Consider the following 22,674-nt stretch of genomic DNA (forward strand, 5'->3'; position numbering starts at 1 on the left):
CTCTCCTTCTATTCATAAAAATGATGATGTTGAAAAGACGGGCACATACAGAAAGAGAAAGAGAGAAAGAGAAAGAACTCCAGGAGCCAAAATGCAAAAGAGAGTGCAGAAAGAGGGCTGTCAACCAGGATTTGGGGGAGATAGTCGAACAGATTTATAGGGAATATAAAGACACGGGAAGGGTGGGGAGCTTGGGAAGAGAACAGATGAGCCATTTGGGAAAAGAGGTAAGGAGGAAGGGATTGCATTAATGAAACTTTAAAGACTGCAGGGGGCAGGGGGAATATGGAGCCGCAGCCAAGGATAGCTGGGATAAACGTACGTGAGAGTATTTATGGGACACACCAGCCTGCCTCACATACAGCAGTTGCAAGTAATTTAATAGCACAGCCCTTGCCTGCGGAGTATTATTCCAGTAAGAAATTCCGTTCTACTATCAAGGGACTTGTTTTGCTTTTTTTTTTAAAAAACCCACCACGTACAAAAATTTACTTTAAAACAGGCCATCGGAACTGTTGCCTCGACATTTTCACCTTCTCCCAATTTTCCCAGGGCGTAGCTGGATGAAGGGCAAACCGGTTTCATTTTGAAGGCAAGGTTTTCAAGCAGAGGGAGAGAAGGTTTAGGAAGCGGAGATCAGAAGCGGACCGATGATTGTGATTACTTTGGCTGCAATTCGGAATAACATCGGTCTGTTTAAATCCACCGCTGAGTTGTTTACACCACAATTCTGAAGGAGTCCAGAATTTCACTTTCTGGGAATCCCTGTTTTTGAAAAGTTTCTAGCCCTTGCCAAGAAAGCTTCAAAGTGTCTGGCCAATGCCCAATTGTTGTCGGAACAGAGATGCCAGTCCTTCCGCTATAGCGGGAGATCTCCCAGCAACCCGGCGATTTGCTCGCCAGCTCCTCGGATGCTGGTCGGAAGAAATAGTGGGGGAAATATCGTGTGCACTTGCTTCCTGATATCGTCAACCCTCTAGAATTTACGAAAAGCTCCATGGGAAAACTATAGAGTGGTTGTAAATTCTGGAGTGTCTAATGACATCACTTATGGTTTTTTACCGGAAGTGACATCAGCGCACTGGTACAATGCTGGAGCGCCCAGGCCCCGCCTCCCTATTTCTCCCAGGGATTGCACGTTGCATCCTGGTAACTCTGGTAACCTTAAAGCCAACTTGGAAGGCTTGAAGAGGGGAGTGGACATGTTCACGGAGGAGAGGGCTATCCATGGCTACTAGTCAAAACGGATACTACTCATGAGGCATACCTATTCTCTCCAGGATCAGAGGAGCATGCCTGTTATATTAGGTGCTGTGGAACACAGGCAGGACGGTGCTGCTGCTGTTGTCTTGGTTGTGGGCTTCCTAGAGGTGCCTGGTTGGCCACTGTGTGAACAGACTTGATGGACCTTGGTCTGATCCAGGATGGCGTCTCTTATGATGCACATTTGCTGAATTTGCGTAATTTGTATATACAACAGAATTCCGCATTTAGTGCAAAATGCAGAATGTTTGGGGACATAACTGAAACTCTCTTACAGTACAAAACACAAATAGCCCATCTCACCTTACCAGCTTGGAGCCTTCGACCACTAGTGAAAACCAATCACATACACACAGAGACAACGGCCTTTTATGCATGGCTGTTTCCCTTGCGGTCACCCCTCTGACAACTTCGGGTTTTTGTGTCGATTATGCATGCCGTTTCCGACCGTCAGAGGTCACCTCGCTCTCCCCCTGCGTTTCCGTGTTTTGCTCGTGTTTTCAAACGCGAGATAAAACAGGTCCCTGAATGTATAATGTATGAAGGGTCTTTGCTAACACACAGAAATGATCCGAAAGGAAAATTGCCTCCAACGGAACACGTATCTGTATACAGCTTCACCCTGTGTTCAGAGGCGCACCTGATGCGCTTGCAAATCCTTTTGTGAACATGCTCGGAAAGGGTGAATGCGCACCGATCCTCCTTTGTCTCGCTGGCAGCCTACACACTCCACAGGAGGAGATCAGCCAGGTAATCAACACCAGCTGCGCTGCTGGCAATTGCTTCCCTCCCCGCCGACAACGTTGTGTTACCCCTTCGGAAACTTAATAACTTACTATGTTTACAGCTGCTTTTTTTTTTGCAATCTCAATGTTCAAGAGCAGACGATTGCCCCGAGGGCACGCGCCACATCTGCCCGCGCAGACCTTTCCCAACGTCGGGGAAACAAGTGAAGAAGGAAGAAAGCCATTTTAGAACGCCTTCCAAATGCAAAGGCTGAAACCGCGCCAGCCAAAGACGCCGGTAGCCCCCACTCAGTCAAGTACATGACCCTGGTATCAGCATGTTGACAGCCGATGAGGGAATACTGGTGGCTGCCATTGGCTCAGAAGAGCTCCGTCAGCTGAGATCCAAGCGCTGTCGAAAAATATCTGGGGAGTGGGGGAGACACACAGTTGGGGACTGGGTCTAAAAATATTGGTTGCCAGGAGACAAAGGGGCCCACCCACAACTACAAGGCTATCATTTGATTTTTATAAGAAATAAATAAAATTTTCAAAAAACACAAAAGCGGGAAAAAGGTACAATTAAAATTCTAGTTGCATACAGTAATACTATTGGAACTTCTATTATATTTTCAAGCTACTAAAAGGTCATTGACATTTTAGCATATAGTCTAATGTTTAAGGGGGCCCCACTTCATCAGGGACCCACCGGGCCCACTTGCCATTAGGCAAGCTGACACCCTGGCCAGTCCGCCACTGGGGACACACGTTGACAAGCTGGTGGCCCATCCTATGTCACCAACAAGTTGAGGAAAGGCAGTACATTTGGAAACTATGCATCTGCCAGGGGCAAAGTTACGGTTTTCTGAGATTCCACGGGGCATAAATGTTTCATCTGTCATGTATGGGATCTGCCCAGGGGCAATTCAAACATTAAATACTTTCCCCTTGCACCAATTGCTGTTTTTTGTCTTTGATCTGCCCAGGGTTGGCAATTCCTGGCTGGGAAATTGCTGGAGATTTGGGGTGGGGGGGAGGTGGAACTAGAGGAACCTGGAATTTTGGAAGGACCTCAGAGGGTCCACAATTTTCCATCATCGCTGGCGTCCCTATCCCCCACTTCCATCTCGCTCTTTGTTGTATTATTTATGAACTGAGGATAGGGGGCATTTGGCTGTCTATAGGCCTTGCAGTGACCATTAGACTTCAAAATGAGCGCCATCTGTTAACTTAGGAATTTTTATGGAAGTTATGGGGCTGGAATTATTGACATTGAACACATACATGGACACATGAAGTTGCCTTATACTGAATCAGACCATCAAGGTGCATCCAAGCCAGTACTGTCCACTCAAACCGGCAGCGGCTCTCCAGGGTCTCAGGCAGAGGTCTATCGAATCACCTACTTGACTAGTCCCTTTAACTGGAAATGCCGGGGATTGAACCTGGGACCTTCTGCATGCCAAGCAGATGCTCTACCACTGAGCCACAGCCCTCCCCATGGCTCTCCAGGGTCTCAGGCGGAGGTCTTTCACATCACCTACTTGCCTAGTCCCTTTAACTGGAGATGCTGGGGGTTAAACCTGGGACCTTCTGCATGCCAAGCAGATGCTCTACCCGTGAGCCACAGCCCTTTCCCAGTTGATATTCCCCTAGGGTATTGAAGGGTCTCCAGGGTCTCAGGCAGAGGTCTTTCACATCACCACAGTCCCCCACTGAGCCACAATATTGATTTTATGTGATTTTGCTGTGTTTATTATACTGGTGTAGGGTACCATGTTGTGAGCCTCTCTGAGCCCTGCTGCGGCAGGGGAGTGAACGCGGGATATGAATCAAATAAATAAATATATGATATGAAACTTTCTCATTCTGGAGATGAAGTCCTATGAGGAAAGATTGAAGGAGCTGGTATGTTTAGCCTGAAGAGGAGAAGACTGAGAGGTGATATGAGAACCATCCTCAAGGACTTGAAGGGCTGTCATATAGAGGATGGTGCCGAGTTGTTTTCTGTTGCCCTGAAGGTCAGACCAGAACCAATGTATTGAAATTAAATCAAAAGAGTTTCCGTCTAGACATTAGGAAGAATTTTCTAAAAGAGCGGTTCCTCAGTGGAATAGGCTTCCTCGGGAGGTGGCGAGCTCTCCTTCCCTGGAGGTTTTTAAGAAGAGGTTAGACGGCCATCTGTCAGCAATGCTGATTCTGTGACCTTAGGCAGATCATGAGAGGGAGGGCATCTTGGCCATCTTCTGGGCATGGAGTAGGGGTCACTGGGGGTGTGGAGGGGAGGTAGTTGTGAATTTCCTGCATTGTGCAGGGGGTTGGACTAGATGCCCCTGGTGGTCCCTTCCAACTCTATGATTCTAAGGACATTCCTGTCTGATTTGTAGCAGGCGTTTTTTCGAACTGTGCTCAGTAGCTCCATGAGAATATCTGTAAGGCAGCTTCTCTGAAAGTCACCTTGCCCGACAGCAACTCTCTTGCTGCTCCTCTCTTTCATAGCCTTCAGCTTCAGACTGACCCATGACAGTAGGCAAGGCACCATGGAAAAGATTCCTTTAAAGCGCTGATTCTGATAACCATTTATTTCTAAAATCACAGTGTAGGTTGCATTGTGGGTAAACAGTTGCTTTGTGGGTTCTTCTATTTGCTTTTCTGTCATCATACAATCTTTTTTTCTTTTCTTTCGGTGCTCAATGCGAGGAAGGTTCAGGCTCTTACGATTGCTCATGGATTTGGGATTTTTTCCCAAACCTATCACATCTCACCAACTGACACCAAAGCTTGTGTCGGTGGAATTGCCCACGTTCAATCTGCCATCGCAACACCAGCTTGGCTTCAAAAACAATCCACAGCCTGGAGACTCTCACCAGCAATTCTGTGCCTCGCATCTGGTCTGCGCTCCATCTGAACAAAACAGCAATTGAACAATGGACCCGCGAGTACGACAGCTTTGTTTTTGCTTCTAGCAATGGTGCACAAGCCCAGCATCCCCCAGACTTCTGCTAGCTGAGGCAACCTTATTTTTTCTGAATTAAAATTTGCGACACGTTTCCCTCTCACACCTGAAAAAAAGGCTTTAAGTTTAGACAGTGTAAGATTAAGACAAAGTTGGTTTTTATATGCCGACTTTCTCTAGCACTTAAGGAAGAATCAAACTGGCTTACAATCACCTTCCCTTCCTCTCCCCACAACAGACACCCTGTGAGGTGGGTGAGGCTGAGAGAGCAGTGACTAGCCCAAGGTCACCCAGTGGGCTTCTTGTGTAGGAGTGGGGAAACAAATCCAGGTCACCAGTTTAGCCTCCGCCGCTCGTGCAGAGGAGCGGAGAATCAAACCCGGTTCTCCAGATCAGAGTCCATCGCTCCAAACCACCGCTCTTAACTACTACACCACGCTGGAGGGGAGGGACTTCAGTGCCATAGAGTTCAATTGCCAAAGCAGCCATTTTCTCCAGATGAACTGATCTCTATTGGCTGGAGATCAATCGGAATAGCAGGAGATCTCCAGCTAATACGTGGAGGTTGGCAACCCTACTCACAATCAGTACATTTAAGAAAAAGATTCACACTGCCTTAATGCTAATATTAAATCTGATACTATATACTTTTGCCTATCAAAATGATATAATGAAAACAATACAGTATCATATAGTGCATAAAATATATTGTTCCAAACATTTATATCTAGTATATTAATCTAAGATAAAAGAAGACCTGTTCTCATTAATCTATGTATATTAAGTTGCTAAACTTGTTTAATGCTTGCAGGAAGTTCAGAACCTCAAAGGCCTCTTCCTCAGACTACTATTCCAGCAGATAAGAGAAAGCCTAGAGTGTAATAAAGCACAGGCTGGACCTTCTGCCCTACCAAGAAGGAGAAGGAGCCCCAGGCAAATAAAAGGAATAACAAAAATCTCCATGATCAAGGGAAGATGACAAATAGTCATTTTATTGTTGGCTAGGGTGCTTTGACAAAACGGGGAAGATTTATCCAGGGCCGAACAGGGAAGATTGGCAATTCGAGAGTCATACACATTATAACACCAGACAACCTTAAGAAAGAAGAAAAACTTAGCCAGCGGCCTTTGAGATTCTAAGGCGTCCGCTCCAGCGGCCACATACATCGCCAAGATTTAAGGCAGGCTTCACCTTTCTTTGTTAGAGCAACAAGTACGCTATCAAAGGAGCTATCCTTGGTCCTGCAAATGCTGCTGCTGTCCATGGTGCTGCTGACCTTGCCGCTCTGTGACCCGCTAACTTTGCTACCCTGCTACTTTCACCTGCTTATCCTCTAGTTCTACCCCTTCTTTAAAGTTCATGTTGCCAGTTAGCCTGGCTAACCTTGCGAGGCCTTCCTTACCAGCTCAGCTGGAACAAAATAGCTGGTGCAACAGGTATTCTGTAAGAAGCCAACTTTCCATGCTCTATTTTTCTCTCTTTCATGATACTTGAACTGGATTTCCGGCTGGTTACAGGTGAGGGAGAGTGCAAACAGACATGTGAAGAGGGTACAGTCTGAACACACATTCTCTGCATTCTGAGGCATTTGTTTTCTAAGGCAGCAAATGTGCATTTAAACTACATCCACTAAATGAAAAATGTCTCTCTTCACCAGCAGAATGTACATTTGTCTTCACTCACAAAATATAGCTCTGCCTTCGTCCACACAATGCCACTCCTTTCTGCCCTCCCCCTGGAAAGGTGCCAAGACGTAGTCTTACACGGCAAAACTAAACTGCTAACACAGCTACTTGCTGAGCTGATGCCATTGAAGTTCCTAGCCGGAACATCTGCTTTACTAGTGGGGAAACGCAGGGCAAAGGAAAGAGGGAGGTACAGCCTCCTAGGGTGCAGATGAGAGCTGGAAAGAGATCTGAGGAGCAATTGTTCCAGTCTGATTTGGGTGGGGAGAGATGGAATGTTACAGGCAACTGTGTCTCCCTGGCATCGGGAATTGTCTTCGGGCAGGGCAAAGAAACTCCTCCAATAGACTGTAACGTCTAGCTCTGAAACGCACCTTGAAAATTCAGAGGTCTTTTAAACTGAGTTAATGCTCATAAAACTTGTTGAGGGGAGTAAGATGAGAGTTTCTGTTCCGTTCCCGACTGAAATCGGCGTGCTCTGCCCCAGCTCGGTGTAGCCCCATGGCTAGTTGTTTTCTGTTGCTCCAGAACGTCGGACCAGAACCAATGGGTTGAAATTAAATCAAAAAGAGTTTCCGCCTAGACATTAGGAAGAGTTAGAGCGGTTCCTCAGTGGAACAGGCTTCCTCGGGAGGTGGTGAGCTCTCCTTCCCTGGAGGTTTTTAAGAAGAGGCTCGATGGCCATCTGTCAGCAATGCTGATTCTATGACCTTAGGCAGATCATCAGAGGGAAGGGCACCTTGGCCATCTTCTGGGCATGGAGTAGGGGTCACTGGGTGTGTATGGGGGAGGTCGTTTGGAATTTTCTGCATTGTGTAGGGGGTTGGACTAGATGACCCTGGTGGTCCCTTCCAACTCTATGATTCTATGATTCTGTTCTATGATTCTAGTGAAAGAATGATGTTGTAGCCTCACTTCACTGCTCGGAGGGCAGGAGGCGACATAACGACCACGGTCAGCCTTCTTGTGGCCCAGCTAACAGGCACCTTCTCTCCAAGGTAAACACTGGAGGGGCAGGGAGAGAAACAGCATTGGAAAACCATATCTGCATCGTCAACCAAGACATAACAGTTCATCATTTACCTCCAGCATGATGAACATTAAGCGTGACAAAGCCAAACTAGCTTTTCTATATATGAGGATGAGCAAATTATTTTGCCCTGTGATGTGAGATTGAAGTGCCGAAGGACCCCAGAGTTACATGCATCCTCTGTATATTTTGCACAGACAAACACTATATCACTAGGTAGGATTCCGGACAATAGTAGCCTGGTTATTCAGTATCAAGGTTTTACGTATATGCTGTGCTTTACTTTCCAGGGAATAAATAGAGCACTTAAATGGGGGAAAGGGTACACATAGGAATTACACTGGGATGAATGCTAACAGTGCAATCCTAATCTAAATTACTCCCATCTAAATCCACTGAAGTCAATGGATTTAAACCCATCTAACTCAGTTTAGGAATGCACTGTACATTTCCCAATTCCTAGAAATACCAGCTATTGGGAACCAAGCTGATTTCTACTTAGATCGCTCCATTCTGGACAGTTTCTTGGTTATATTAGAGCATGGAATTTTTATCCAGCCTATACAAACACACGCAATAGTATCTTGTATCCAGCATGGTGTAGCAGTTAAGAGCGGTGGACTCTAATCTGGAGAACCGGGTTTGATTCCCCACTCCTCCACAAGAGTGGCGGACTCTAATCTGGTGAACCGGATTGCTTTCCCCACTCCTCCACAGGAAGCCAGCTGGGTGACCTTGGGCTGGTCACAGTTTTCTGAACTCTCTCAGCCCCACCTACCTCACAAGGTGTCCGTTGTGGGGAGAGGAAGGGGAGATTGTAAGCCCGTTTGATTCTCCTTAAAAGGTAGAGAAAGTCGGCATATAAAAACCAACTCTTCTTCTTCTTGCCTTTGGATTATTTCCACTCTGAGAGGAGGAGGAGGAGGAGGAGGAAGAAGAAGAAGAAGAAGAGTTGTTTTTTATATGCCGACTTTCTCTACCACTTAAGGAAGAATCAAACCGGCTTACAATCACCTTTCCTTCCCCTCCCCACAACAGACAGCCTGTAAGGTAGGTGGGCTGAGAGAGCTCTAAGAGAGCTGTGACTAGCCCAAGGTCACCCAGCTGGCTTCCTGTGGAGGAGTGGGGAAACAAACCCGGTTCTCCAAATTAGAGTCCACTGCTCCAAACCACCGCTCTTAACCACTATACCCCACTGGCTCTCACAGCCAGACCCATACAAAAAAATGTGGTTTGCGTAAATGCACATCCAAATGTTCATGCCAGTGTGGGTGTTTCATCTTGCCCTGCATTTTCCCCCAATGGAAATGCACATTTGGGATGCAATTCATTAACCGTAGGTCCAATTCCAGACCACCCTTCTCCGAGAGAAATCTCAACGCGGCTAAACATTATAGGAGTCTATGGGGCACATGCCCTACGGATCCAGTTCCCTGATCTTGGCTGACCGTGCTTCACTCCCAAGCCCTGATGAACTCGGGCCAAACTGGCTATTCAGGCTGCTAATAACTGAGAGCGTCGAGTTGCAACCAACTTACGACACCCACAAGCAAAAAATAACAGGGGAATGCCACTGCCCTCGTGCCACACAGTTACTGAGTACCCCGCACAACGTTTCTAGCACCAATCTCCACAGTAACAGTACTAGCTTTTTTGGGTCTGCCGTGGCCTTTGAGACCAGAAGCAGCTCAGGCGAGTGCTGGAGGCACAGAAAGCATCTTGTCAATTTTCGTTTCCATTCCCCAGGTAGGATATATTCTCTTAAGAGAAAATGGAACACAGACGCCACTTGGGAATGGAAGTGCATTAGCCAGTTCTCCAAAGTGTTGGCAGTGGGAACAAAGTAATGGTTTCAGGCAATGCGGCGACTGGCAAGTTCTCACACGGGGGCGGGGGAAACCCACCCCGCAATCTTATTTTATGAATTCAATTAAATAAAGGTGAGTCATAAAAGCCACCAGAATTTACACTGATCTTTCATGTAACCCTGATAAACAGGAGACACCAGCTACATCTTGGCTATCTGGCTCCTACATTAATTTATAATGTGTCCTTGCGGTGACATTCAGGTCTGAATATTTATGAGATGTGCTGTTATGTACCGACAGTGGCCACAATTGGATAGCGAGCACACTTTTCTAACTGGGGCAAGCCAAGGTTGTTCCAAGGTTGGAGAGCCAGCGTGGTGTAGTGGTTAAGAGCGGTGGACTCTAATCTGGGGAACCGGGTTGGTTTCCCCATTCCCTACACAAAAAGCCTGCTGGGTGACTTTGAGCTGGTCACAGTTCTCTCAGAGCTCTCTCAGCCCCACCTACCTATCTGTTGTGAGAAGTGGAAGGGTTTATAAGTTGCTTTGAGACTCCTTAAAGGTAGAGAAAAGAAGGGTATAAAAAATCAACTCTTCTTTTCTAGGTAAGGCATATAGTACCAAGGAGCTTCTCCTTTTCAGCCGGGGGTAGGTTGAGAAGCTCAGCTCTTGGGGGAATGTTATCCCTTCATGAACATGGAAGCTCTCACATGAAGCATCAGCCCAACATGGTCTCCTCACCCCATATTTGGCTTTAATACCCATTCCCCAAATATTCATATTATATATAACGTAAAAGGTCTGTAACCTTCGGACTTCTGCCTGATCTAAAAGGCAAAAAAAAAAAAAAAAAAAAACCAGTCTTGCTTGCTGAAAGGTTTATACTGGAAGAACACTCGGGTCTATTTTCTGTTATCACCCTGTTTGCTTTATGTTGTTGGGCTCTTTGTGAAAAGAGATTGTCCGATGGTTTCTAGAAACATAATTGTCCCACAGGTGGTAAAATTACTGGCTGAGAAACTGGAAAGTTTCCCAGAAGACTATGGATCACAGAAATTGCCCTTAGTCACACGAACACATGAAGCTGAACACACGAACACACAAAGCTGCCTTATACTGAATCAGACCCTCGGTCCATCAAAGTCAGTATTGTCTACTCAGACTCGCAACGGCTCTCCAGGGTCTCAGGCAGGGGTCTTTCCCATCACCTACTCGCCTAGTCCCCTTAACTGGAGATGCCGGGGATTGAACCTGGGACCTTCTGCATGCCAAGCAGATGCTCTACCACTGAGCCACAGCCCCAGTTTAGGACTGCTATGAAAGTTGGCTCTCTCGCTATCTCAACAGTGTTTTATTTTAAATATACTTTGGTCAGCAGTCAGCACAGAAGGCGTTATACGCCTTGCTCAAAAATATGCTCACCAGTCAGATGATTTGCCAATCGTTCTCCACCTTATTTGCTCCAAGAACACATTTTTGACACCAACTGTCTAGAATATATCCCTCCTTCAGCTTCTGTCTCACTCAAAGCTGTGGAAACACAAGGTTTTGCGAACCCCCATCCTTTTCTTTCTCTCCTTGTAACATCTCCCTTCTCAGTGGAGGAAGATGTGGAGCTGATCTTCCTTGATTTCCTCACAGTCTTCCTTCGATGTTCCCTCCTCTGCACATGGCCAGACATCCAGGTGTTACCACAACTGTGTGGGGTTAGCCTAGCAGTTGAGTCTGACGTAGCCCCGGAAGTTTGCATTCTTGTTCCAGGTTCCTCTTCTTCCTCAGGCTGCTCCGGGCGGATATGTAGTGTAGAAAGGGGGGGAATACCACACGAATTTTGCAGATTTTGGCAACTCTAGATTATGCCCTAGTACCCCTGGGCACCAGCGCTATGTTGCGCCCCTTGTAGAACAAATAACCACTTTGAACGTGCGCTTTCTTTCTGATCCGCGGTTCAATCATGTTCAGAACACAATTGGGGAATCGTGCCAAACGTCTGATCGTACAAGCGGCAACTGGTTAATCTGTAACCACAAGGAGCCAGCAAGGAAAGCCACAGGTTTGTTTCAGGGAAAATATTACACAAAACTCCAGAGCTTGTGGGCCATTCCAGCAAGTCTTGAACTGCAAAGCCCTTCTACACATGCACACACAGACGCACAGTACAGCCTGAGATTAGGTGTGCTTTCGCGCATCGAAAGGACCGGAGATTTTTTTTTTAATGGAGTGGAAAAAGGGAAGAAGTAAATGGTTAGCCCTTTCGGGGGGGAAGGGGAGCCGCCAAGAAGACAGAGCCGACTCTTTTCTCGTGTACGAAATAACGTGGGCTCGCTTTCGAGCGAAGGTTGCCACGTTATCAAATGAGCGGGGAAACGTCGCTGGCAAATAATACAGCAGGCCCACCAAGAAGAAGGGGAAAGGCATCAACTCGGAGGCTCCGAGAGGAGAGAGACGAAAGCCGCCCCTGAAAACATCTGGCGCCGGGCCTACGCAAGGTCAACCGAGGCCCTGACAGGAAACCGCGTGGCTACGGCCACGGCGGCAGCCTGTAACGGAAAAGCAAAGGAGCGGAAAGGAATAAAAGGGTTCTTCTAAAGAAGAACCCTTTTATTCCTTTCCGCGCCTTTGCTTTTCCGTTACAGGCTGCCGCCGTGGCTGTCGTAAGGAAGCCACGTCGTAAGGAAGCCACGTCGTAAGGAAGCAAATTTGCAGTTTCTGAAGAACGGAAAAGCAAAGGAGCGGAAAAGAAGAACCCTTTTATTCCTTTCCATTCCTTTGCTTTTCTGTTCTTCAGAAGCTGCAAATTTGCTTCCTTACGACGGGGCTTCCTTACGACGGGGCTTCCTTACGACAGCCACGGCGGCAGCCTGTAACGGAAAAGCAAAGGAGCGGAAAGGAATAAAAGGGTTCTTGCTATAGATGGCACATTTTCCCCATCCGAATTCCAAAAACTTTGCTTTTCTGTTACAGGCTGCCGTCGTGGCCGTCGCAAGGAAGGCACGTCGTAAGGAAGCCACATCGTAAGGAAGCCACGTCGTAAGGAAGCAAATTTGCAGCTTCTGAAGAACGGAAAAGCAAAGGAGCGGAAAGGAATAAAAGGGTTCTTCTAAAGAAGAACCCTTTTATTCCTTTCCGCGCCTTTGCTTTTCCGTTACAGGCTGCCGCCGTGGCCGTCGTAAGGAAGCCACGTCGTAAGGAAGCCACATCGTAAGGAAGCCACTTCTTCAGAAGCTGCAAACTTCTTCAGAAGCTGAAAATCTTCCGAAGCTTCTTCCGAAGCTGCAAATTTGCTTCCTTACGACGCTGTCCTACATCTCAGCTGCCTGGAAGGAGTGCGGGTGGAGCAACCCAAACCAATTAATCTACTTTAGATACAGTGCTGTAAACAGAACAATGAGCAGGGCGGGGAGCGTTATTCTTTCATCTTTTGCCCTACTTCTCAGATGGCTACACGTACCCACACACAAATCCTTATTATTTCACACGGCTGGCATAGCTGGAGCGGCCCTAGGGACATCCCATGAGGTGATTCTGAGGCAGACCTCTCCTCCCTTGTTCTCCCCACCCCTTGCTGGCGGCACAGAAATCTCCTTCTTCAGCGTCGCACGGATTTATCTCATTCATTTCGAACACCTGTAATCCCATCATTTTTCTCTCCTCTCCGGGCTGCTGCTCCCAACAATTAAAAACAGTACAACAGATAAAACCCTGGCTGTCGGTTAAAATGAAAATCTAGGGAAAGTTTCTTTTCGAAAAACAAAACCATGGCCGTTTATGCATGGAGGTTTTTGCCTGGAATTTGCCTTGCTATAGATTGCTCATTTTCCCCATCCGAATTCTCAAAACTCTACATGGGGGCTTATTTTTGAGTTTTAAGAATTTGGATGGGGAAAATGTGCATCTAGAGAACAGCAAATCCAAGGCAAAACCTCCCATGCATAAATGGCCCATGTTGCCGGTGTACTTTTTATCAAGATTTTTTTTCCTGCTTTGAGCGCCACTGTACAGAAACCCATGTTCAGAAAGGCTCATTTTAATATAAACGAATCGAGGATAAAAGATGACAGGTTAAGACACCGGGACCGGATCATGTTCGGCTCCTATGGGGAGATTAAAAGCTTGCTTAAACAAAAGTGGTTTTGGGTTGTCTCCAGAAGACAAGCAAGGACGAGCAACCAGGAACTTTTTGGCGAGGGATTTCAAAGGTGCCCGAGCCGCCCTCAGAGATGTGCAAAACCCGACCCCCTTATTTTGGAGATACGCTCCCATCCCTGCATGCCGCATCTCATCGTTGGAGCCTATCCCGCACTGCCAAATTTTGTCGATGCAGACCTGAATTACTGTTACGGATCTCAGGCATATCAGTAATTGACTAATTGACCATCATGTTCCCCATTCAAGAGCACAGATCTCTTTCTAGGCGATATAACGCAGACTAGAATCATTATTGTTCACCAAAGGCAAATTATTAGCCTCAATTTGTTGAACTCTGCAACATCCAATTGAGCCAGCATGGTGCAGTGGTTAAGAGCAGTGGAATCTGATCTGGAGAACCGGGTTTGATTCCCCACTCCTCCACATGGGGATTTGTTTCCCCACTCCTATACGTGAAGCCAGCTGGGTGACCTTGGGCTAGGCACGGCTCTCTCAGCCCCACCTACCTCACAGGGTGTCTGTTGGCAAAAATGTCCATGTGAGATCAAGAAGAAGAGTTGGTTTTTATATGCCGACTTTCTCTACCACTTAAGGAAGAATCAAACCAGCTTCCAATCATCTTCCCCTCCCCACAACAGACACCCTCTGAGGTAGGTGGGACTGAGAGAGCTCCAAGAGAGCTGTGACTAGCCCAAGGTCACCCAGCAGGCTGCATGAGGAGGAGTGGGGAAACCAACCCGGTTCACTAGATTAGCCTCCGCCGCTCATGTGGAATCAAACCCGGTTCTCCAAATCAGAGTCCACCGCTCCAAACCACCGCTCTTAACCACTACGCCACCCTGGCTCTCCTAAGTGGACAGCCTGAGCCCTGGTCAGGATGGACATGCGTGGCAGCTGTGGGAGCTTGCCCTTTTTTCTTTCCCCACTCTGTTAAGGGGGCAGGGCTGTGGGAAGTCAAGATCCTGGCAGAATGGGGCCTGGGGCAGATGCCCCTCTGGCCCATTGGTTAACACTGCCCCTGAAGATGATATATGCAAGGACAACTGTATGGACGATTGCACCCAACCGCAAATGCGGACGTCCTTGCAAGTCGGGTGAAGTGGAATCTACTGCGCATGCCTTTTTTCAGATGCTCTTTCTATCAGGAAGTCCGATACAAGCTAATTTCCCCTCTCCTTAGTCTAATAAAGGATAGCTCCAAGGAAGGGAGACTGGGGAGTCTCCTATGGGATGGATCAGACCAGAGGGTGAAGCAAGTAGCTAAATTCTGTGCCGCAGTATATAAGATCCGTCAGACAAAGCTGGGGTTTGGTCATTTAACTTAAAATGGAGAATGTTTTATTAATTCGAGGTCTGTTTAAATTATATAAACTGTCTATGAATCGTATATCCTATAGTTTTAGTTACTGTATATTCTCCAGTTTTAATTCTATAACTGATATGAATGTTTTCAAGGGCATTTGCTGTATCAATAAATGAATATATGACTCACCCAACCGCACAGAAGTTACAAACAAAACCATGTACAACATCAATGTTTATTTGTATTTCTGCATAGCAGCATATAGCTGCATTCCCTACCAAAATGTTCAAAGCATTTTTCTCATTGTCTTTCTAAGCTTGGCATGAAAAGTGCCCTTTCAAGATCCAGTATCTTCAGCCCCTCCAGAAAGGGAGAGAAATCTCTCAGCACTACACACCTCAGTCAAAGAAGAAGCCTGCCAGCTAAAAGTCAAGACAGAAATCAGGTAGGGCGTTCCTGACACGACTGAAGGAGAGCAGGAAGTTGGCAACAAACGCCCATATTGTGTTCCCGGCTTTGACAAACAAAAATGTGAGAAGCAGTGGGGACAGCCCCAGCGGTCTTTTAAATTTGTGCAGAAGGGACCGTGTTTCTTAACATAGCAAGTCCCCGCTTCTTCTCGGCTCACGTGGAAAAAGTAACACTTGCAGAGTCCGCAGTGATTTGGCTGAAGGATCGCTGGTAGAACTCACAAGCGGACGGTGAAATATTGCCCCTGCCACTTCGGGCAAGACACTTCATTAGTTTTTGTCCCGCAACGCTACTCTGACCTGGTTCACATGCAACGCTCCCAAATGCTTAAGCATGGCGAAACAAAACCAGGTGGCGGTGCAGAGGAGAGAGCGTTACCCTCCAACCCTCTCTTCTGGGACATGAATCCCTCCTCTCCCCCAACCGGAGGCCATTTATGCAGGGCTGATTCCCCTGCGGTCACACACACACACACCCCGACTGCTTTGGGGCTTCCTTTTCATTATGCATGCCTTTCCTGACCCGTCAGAGGTCGCCTCGCTCTCCCCACGCGTTCCCGCACGTTTTGCCCATGGTTTTCAGATGCTGTTTTAGCCAGAATTTGGAAAATGGGGACAAAACACGCAGAAATGAGCGGGGAGCATAATGCGACCTCTGACGGTCGGGAAAGGCATGTATAATCAAAAGGAAGACTCAGAGCAGTCAGGGCAGGGTCTCTTCTGTTTGCACGCTGCAATTTCTACTTTTTCTTACGCTTTACAGGCACAAAGGCCACAGCTCTGCCTTCTAGTAACTGACCCTGCAGTGAATGATACATCCTCCCCTACAATGTTTGGGTATGGCCAACCAGGGCCAGACCTGGCCAAGTTAAAAGAAACAGCAGGCTAATAAAGGTAGCCAGTCCTACATTAGATCTCAGAGCTAAGCAGGGTCGGCCCCGGTTCGTACTTGGTTGGGAGACCACCAAGGAAGTCCAGGCTTGCTACACCACTCTGCCCTTGACCTAAATAACCCAGACTAGCCCAAACTCATCAGATTTTGGAAGCTAAACAGGGTCGGACCTGGTTAGTACTTGGATGGGAGACCACCAAGGAAGTCCAGGGTTGCTACACAGAGGTAGGTGACGGCAAACCACCTCTGCATGTCTCTTGCCTTGAAAACCCCATGAGGGGTTGCCACAAAGTTGAATGCTTCTTGATGGCGAAAACCCCCTTCTGCAAAAAAAACATGAGAGCAGGTGGCTGCCTCCTCCTTCGCAAAGTAAGTCTCCAGGATTGGTTTTCTCCTCCACTCTGGACCCGGTTACTGCAAACATAATTTTTAGCAGCTGCTTCACTCTATTGGATCGCCATGGATGAAACAGCAGAGCAAAGCCCCCGCCTCTGTTAATTTGGCAGGCACTGAGACAACCTTTTCCAGGCAAACACAGAAGCGCTAGCTGGCAAATCTCAGGAGAACGAATCGCAGAGTGATAAAACCGGGAACCCCTTCAATGGTAAGCGTGATCAGAAGGCACCATTAAAGATGAGGTCCAAATCAGAAACATTCTTGGCAATCGGGGACACCCAGAGCTCAACAAATGTCCGACGGGTTATATTTGGTTGCCACCAATACCTTTCTGACCCCAAGTCACGTGACTACATGAACACATGAAGCTGCCTTATACTGAATCAGACCCTTGGTCCATAAAAGTTAGTATTTTCTTCTCAGACCGGCAGCGGCTCTCCAGGATCTCAGGCAGGGGCCTTTCACATCACCTACTTGCCTGGTCCCGTTAACTGGAGATGCCGGGGATTGAACCTGAGACCTTCTGCATGCCAAGCAGATGCTCTACCACTGAGCCACAGCCCCTCCCCAAGAACAAAGACAGTTGAACACATGAAGCTGCCTTATACTGAATCAGACCCTTGGTCCATCAAAGTCAGTATTGTTTACTCAGTTTGGCAGCTGCTCTCCAGGGTCTCAGGCTGAGGTCTTTCACATCACCTACCTGCCTAGTCCTTTTAACTGGAGATGCCGGGGATTGAACCTAGGACCTTCTGCATGCCAAGCAAATGCTTTACTACTGAACCACAGCCCCTCCCCATGGCTCTCCAGGGTCTCAGGCGAAGGTCTTTCACATCATCTACTTGCCTGGTCCCTTTAACTGGGGATGCCAGGGATTGAACCTGGGACCTTCTGCATGCCAAGCAGATGCTCTACCACTGAGCCAGCCCCTCCCTCTGCATGTATCCTCTGGCGCACATGCAGAAAGCCTGCAAAAGAGACAAATACATTTCCTGCTTGTGCCAGGGTACAGAGAGAGTAAGGAACAGCCACGGGTTCTGCCACCGATGGGAAGAGGCGCCTGCTGCTTCTTGCTTTTTTTACCAAATTACAGCACAAACAAATATACCAGAAATGGATTTGTGTTCTGGGTCGCGTCCAGTTTGCCAGAGGGGGCAGAGACTTGAGCATTATGCCAGGTTCTGAACACGTTTGATGCTCATTTAAATACAGGCTTGCTGTGTCTTGCAAGACAAAAGTTGGGGAGGTACCTGTAGCTGTTAAAACGTGATTGCTGAACTGTAGCCAACGCGGCCACATAGAAGAAGAAGAGTTGGGCTTTTTTGTGCATGGCTGTTTCCCTCACATTCGTCCCTCCAATGACTTTGGGTCTTTGTTTTGACCGTCAGTGATCACTTCGCTCTCCCCCTGCGTTTCCCCGCATTTTCGAATTCGAGATAAAACAGGTTCTGAATATGAGGGGCAAAACGCGGGCTAATGCAGGGGGAGTGCAAGGCGACCTCTGACGGTCAGAAACGGCATGCATAATCCAAACAAAGCCCCGAAGTCATAAGAACATAAGAAAGGCCCTGCTGGATCAGACCAAGGTCCATCAAGCCCAGCAGTCTGTTCACACAGTGGCCAACCAGGTGCCTCCAGGAAGCCCACAAGCAAGATGACGGCAGCAGCGTTGTCCTGCCTGCGTTCCACAACACCTGATATCATAGGCATGCTCCTCTGATCCTGCAGAGAATAGGGATGCATCGTGACTAGTATCCATTTTTACTAATAGCCATGGATAGTCCTCTCTTCCATGAACATGTCCACTCCCCTCCTAAAGCCTTCCAAGTTGGCAGCCATCACCACATCCACAATATAACCACAATATAACCATGTGTTGTATGAAGACATACTTCCTTTTATCACCCTCCAGCTTCAGCTAGTATTATAAGAGGGAGAAAAGCTTCTCCTTGTCCACTCTCTCCATACCGTGCATAATTTTAGACTCCTATCATGTCTCCCCTTAGCTGCCTTCTCTCTGAGCTAAACAGCCCTAAGTGTCTCACAGGCTACTTGCTGTAGTCCCCTGATCGTTTTGGTCGCTCTTTTGTGCACCTTCTCAAGCTCTGCAATATCCTTTCACATCACCTACCTGCCTAGTCCTTTTAACTGAAGATGCAGGGGATTGAACCTGGGACCTTCCGCATGCAAAACAGAGGCTCTTCCACTGAGCCACGGCCCCTCCCCTTCCCTGCCGACTATTTCCCAGCATCTGACGATTGGGGGCATCCTGCCTCTGAACCCGAAGTTCTCATTCATTCAGCTGTCATGGCTGTTAGCCAGAGACAGATCTACCCTCTTATAAAGTTGTCCATTTTCCTTTTTTAAATCCATATAAGCCAGTGGCCATGACCACATCCTGGGGCAGTGAGTTCCACAAGCCCAACACCTCATTGTGCAACATTATTCCAGGTTTAAGAGATTGGAAATTACTATCATGTGCTTAAAAAATATGATATGATAAAATTTATTATTTGTGGCCAAAGGTTATCACAATCTATCATATAAGACATTAAAATAACAGTAAAGTTAAAGGTCCCCTGTGCAAGCACCGGGTCATTCCTGACCCATGGGGTGACGTCACATCCCGACGTTTCCTAGGCAGACTTTGTTTTATGGGGTGGTTTGCCAGTGCCTTCCCCAGTCATCTTCCCTTTACCCTCAGCAAGCTGGGTATTCATTTGACCGACCTCGGAAGGGTGGAAGGCTGAGTCAACCTTGAGCCGGCTACCTGAAACCAACTTCCATCGGGATCGAACTCAGGTCGTGAGCAGAGCTTGAACTGCAGTACTGCAACTTTCCACTCTGCGCCACAGGGCTCTTAACATTAAATGAATAACATTAAAATAACATTAAAATAACTTTAAAACAGTCTGACCCCCAAGAAGCTAGTAATTACTTATGTTAAGTACCCTGATTAAAAACAGCTTTAGCTCAGATTTTCTTGGCCGCTAAAGCAAAGAGTGACACTTTGTAGGAAACATCAGGATTGCTGTCTGATAGGAGAAAGAGCTTAAAAAATATTTTAAAAACCCTTCCGCTAGCGAGACCAGGTCTGAAAAGCGTCACCGACGCTCTGAAACAGCCAGACCGCTTCCTCACCTTTGCAGACTCTCTCGTCATCCGCAGGCTCGTAGCCAGCCCGGCAGGCGCACCTCCCGATGGCTACCATCCACTCGCCTTCCCCGTTGCAGTGCAGCCGCACCCCAGAGGAGCCGGCGGTGCTCGCCTCCTCCGCGTCAGCCACGCAAGTCCCTAGCGCCTCCACCAACGATGTCCTTTCCCCTCCGGCAAACGTCTCCGGGAAGGAGGCAAACCCCTTCACCACCGTCGGGCACTTGTAAAAGAAGACCTGGACGGCCACCAAGGACATGCACGCCCCCGAGTCTTGGAAGGCCAAGTAGAACCCTGGCTTGGAGAGTGGACCGAAGCTGCGCACCTTCACGTTCATCTTCACCACCTTCCCGGTGCTGTCCACCTGCGAGAAGCTCTCGTCGGCCGCAATTGTATCCACTTTGGTCCACGGCCCCTCCTGCCACTCGGGGTGCTCCGGAGTGGCGACGTCAGCCTCCGCCTCGTGGTAGTAAAGAGTGAAGGTCTCCTTGCAGGACGAGGCCACGTTCCTCATGCTGGCGCAGTCGCGCACGGAAAAGCGGAGGCGGATGTGGACCCGGCGGGCGCCTCGCCGCTCTATGAAGTGCGTGCGGAGCCAGTTGTTCTGGCCCGGATCCCCGACGTTGCACACTTCAAAGGTACGGATCAGCCGCTTTTTGTCATCCAACACGCTCACCTCATCCCACTTGGGGAGTTGATAGTGGAGGGGGTATAAGAGAAAAACAAATGGAAAAGATATTCATTAGGGGGGGTCATGTTTGGATACAGTGGGAGACGGCATTATTTACTTAGGTCATTTATGCATGGGTACTTTCACTCACATTCACCCCAGATCTGAATCGGTTGTTCCTTGGAGTTATGCATGAGTTTTCCATCCATTAGAGATGACCTCGTGCCCAGCCCACCCAATGTCCAGGTCTTCCCATTTCTCTGTTAACCCAACTCTTCCATCTTCCCTGAGCAAAGCCCAGGTGAAAACCCCACGCATAAGGCAAAGTGAAAGAAACACAAGCTTGGTTTCGCTCACAGCCGATTACAAAGCAGCATGTCCAGAGGCGGGGATTGAAATACTTCCTGCTTCCTGGGAGCTCTTTCTGAGCAGAAGAAAAGCTTTTTAAACCCGATTTCTCCCCCATTTCAGCAGGCTTGCCTTCCAACAAAACCCTGCCGACCTATCCTTAAGCACTTTATACATGTAAAAGAAAATTATTAAAATGCAATGAAAATGGTTTGAACTGTAATGCAGGAGAAGGGTCACATTTTCAATTCTCCGCCATGTCAAAATTCCCAGCACATTAAACAAAACCAAAAAAACCAGCACAGCAGGGAGAAAGGCTGTAACGTAGTCCTTTTACATGCCGCGCTAATTTTCTGTTTACAGGGAACTATTAATGTTGTAGAAAACGGAAACGTGGAAACTCTCCCCTTGAAGTCTGAACTCTCCCCGTTCGACCACCTCCCTGTTACTAACATCTTTGACTGCATGTGTGAATCAGGCCTCAGCGTGGTCTCGAACCGTGTTAAGAAACCAGTTCAACCAAAGAGTAATTCAGTAGAAAGCTCAGTCAAATTGAAGCAGAGCTGTAAAAACAAAGCAAAACCCACCCACCCACCCAAAAAAACCCGCACAAAACCACCCATTCTCTCTAGGTTTTCATTATGGTCCTCATTGGAAGGCCTGGTCCTGCATACTAAACCATCTGAATTCCTGAGACTTCTGTATATTTGAAGAAAACTATAGAGAGGGGGGCCTTGCGCTTTGGAGAATGGCTACATTGTTATACCCCAAAATGAGCCCTCCACCCACCCTGTCAGTGAGGGTCTCACTGTGATGAAGGGTCCCATGAAGACAGGCAGAGAAGGCTGGAGGTAGGGCTGCCAACCTCCAGGTACTAGCTGGAGATCTGCTGTTGCAACTGATCTCCAGCCAATAGAGATCAGTTCCCCTGGAGAAAACGGCCGCTTTGGCAATTGGACTCTATGGCATTGAAGTCCCACCCATCCCCAAACCCCGCCCTCCTCAGGCTCCGCCCCCAAAACCTCCCACCGGTGGCGAAGAGGGGCCTGGCAACCCTAGCTGGAGGGGATTGTAGTGCCTCTAGCTACCCTTCCCGTGGGCTTGGATTAGGCTCGCCAGATCTCCCACCGGCAACCCTTGTTGCCCACTGCCACTCCGAGTGGTGGAAGGAGAAAAATAACATTAAAAAACCATGACTCTGCCAATCATACAGTTTCCGGTGACTCCCAGAGCTACCCTTTGTCACTTCTGGGTTTTACCCAGAAGTAACACACTGGCATCACCCCCATGTCCCTGCCCTCAGCCCTCCATAGCTTGGTTCCAACAGCCACTTCCCTGCCTCCCCCATCCGGCTGCAGCCCAAAACGCCCCTTCCCCAAATGCTGTTCCTGGGAGACAAGGGACCCCCAGGAATAGGGCTGCCAACCTCCAGGTGGTGGAGGAAAAAAGGCACCACTGTACCAATATCAAAGGATAAAGAACTTAGTGCAGGAGCGAAACATACAATGCAGTGCAAAAGTACAAACTTTATATGCTACGAAAATTCCCAGGTAACGAAGTGTCTATGCAATTAATACACCAACAATAAAGACAACAATAGTGGCTATGTACAAAATCATGAAGTAACAAGGTACAAATTCATGAACTAGGGTAACTTTCTCATAACATGTCTTTCTATGGTCGATGGGTAGCCTCCAAATGTGAGGAATCCAGAAACAGGAAGAGACTTCAAAATGAGGAGACGATCGTTTCGAGTTTCAAAAGGCAACTCTTCATCAGTCCTTCAAGCATCTCCTGTACATTCATATGTATAAACAAATTCCCAT

General features: G+C 47.8%; 1 protein-coding gene across 1 annotated transcript in view; it reads right to left on the reverse strand.

Annotated features, from left to right (window-relative positions):
* Positions 1-22,674, reverse strand: part of LOC130476791 (ephrin type-B receptor 5) — a 144,638-nt gene that overhangs the window by 100,976 nt on the left and 20,988 nt on the right. Inside the window, exon 3 of the mRNA XM_056848790.1 lies at positions 19,819-20,515. Coding sequence (XP_056704768.1) covers positions 19,819-20,515 — 697 coding nt within the window. The remainder of the gene's footprint in view (positions 1-19,818; positions 20,516-22,674) is intronic.

The sequence above is a fragment of the Euleptes europaea genome, chromosome 4, assembly GCF_029931775.1.
Source record: "Euleptes europaea isolate rEulEur1 chromosome 4, rEulEur1.hap1, whole genome shotgun sequence".
Classification (NCBI taxonomy): domain Eukaryota; kingdom Metazoa; phylum Chordata; class Lepidosauria; order Squamata; family Sphaerodactylidae; genus Euleptes; species Euleptes europaea.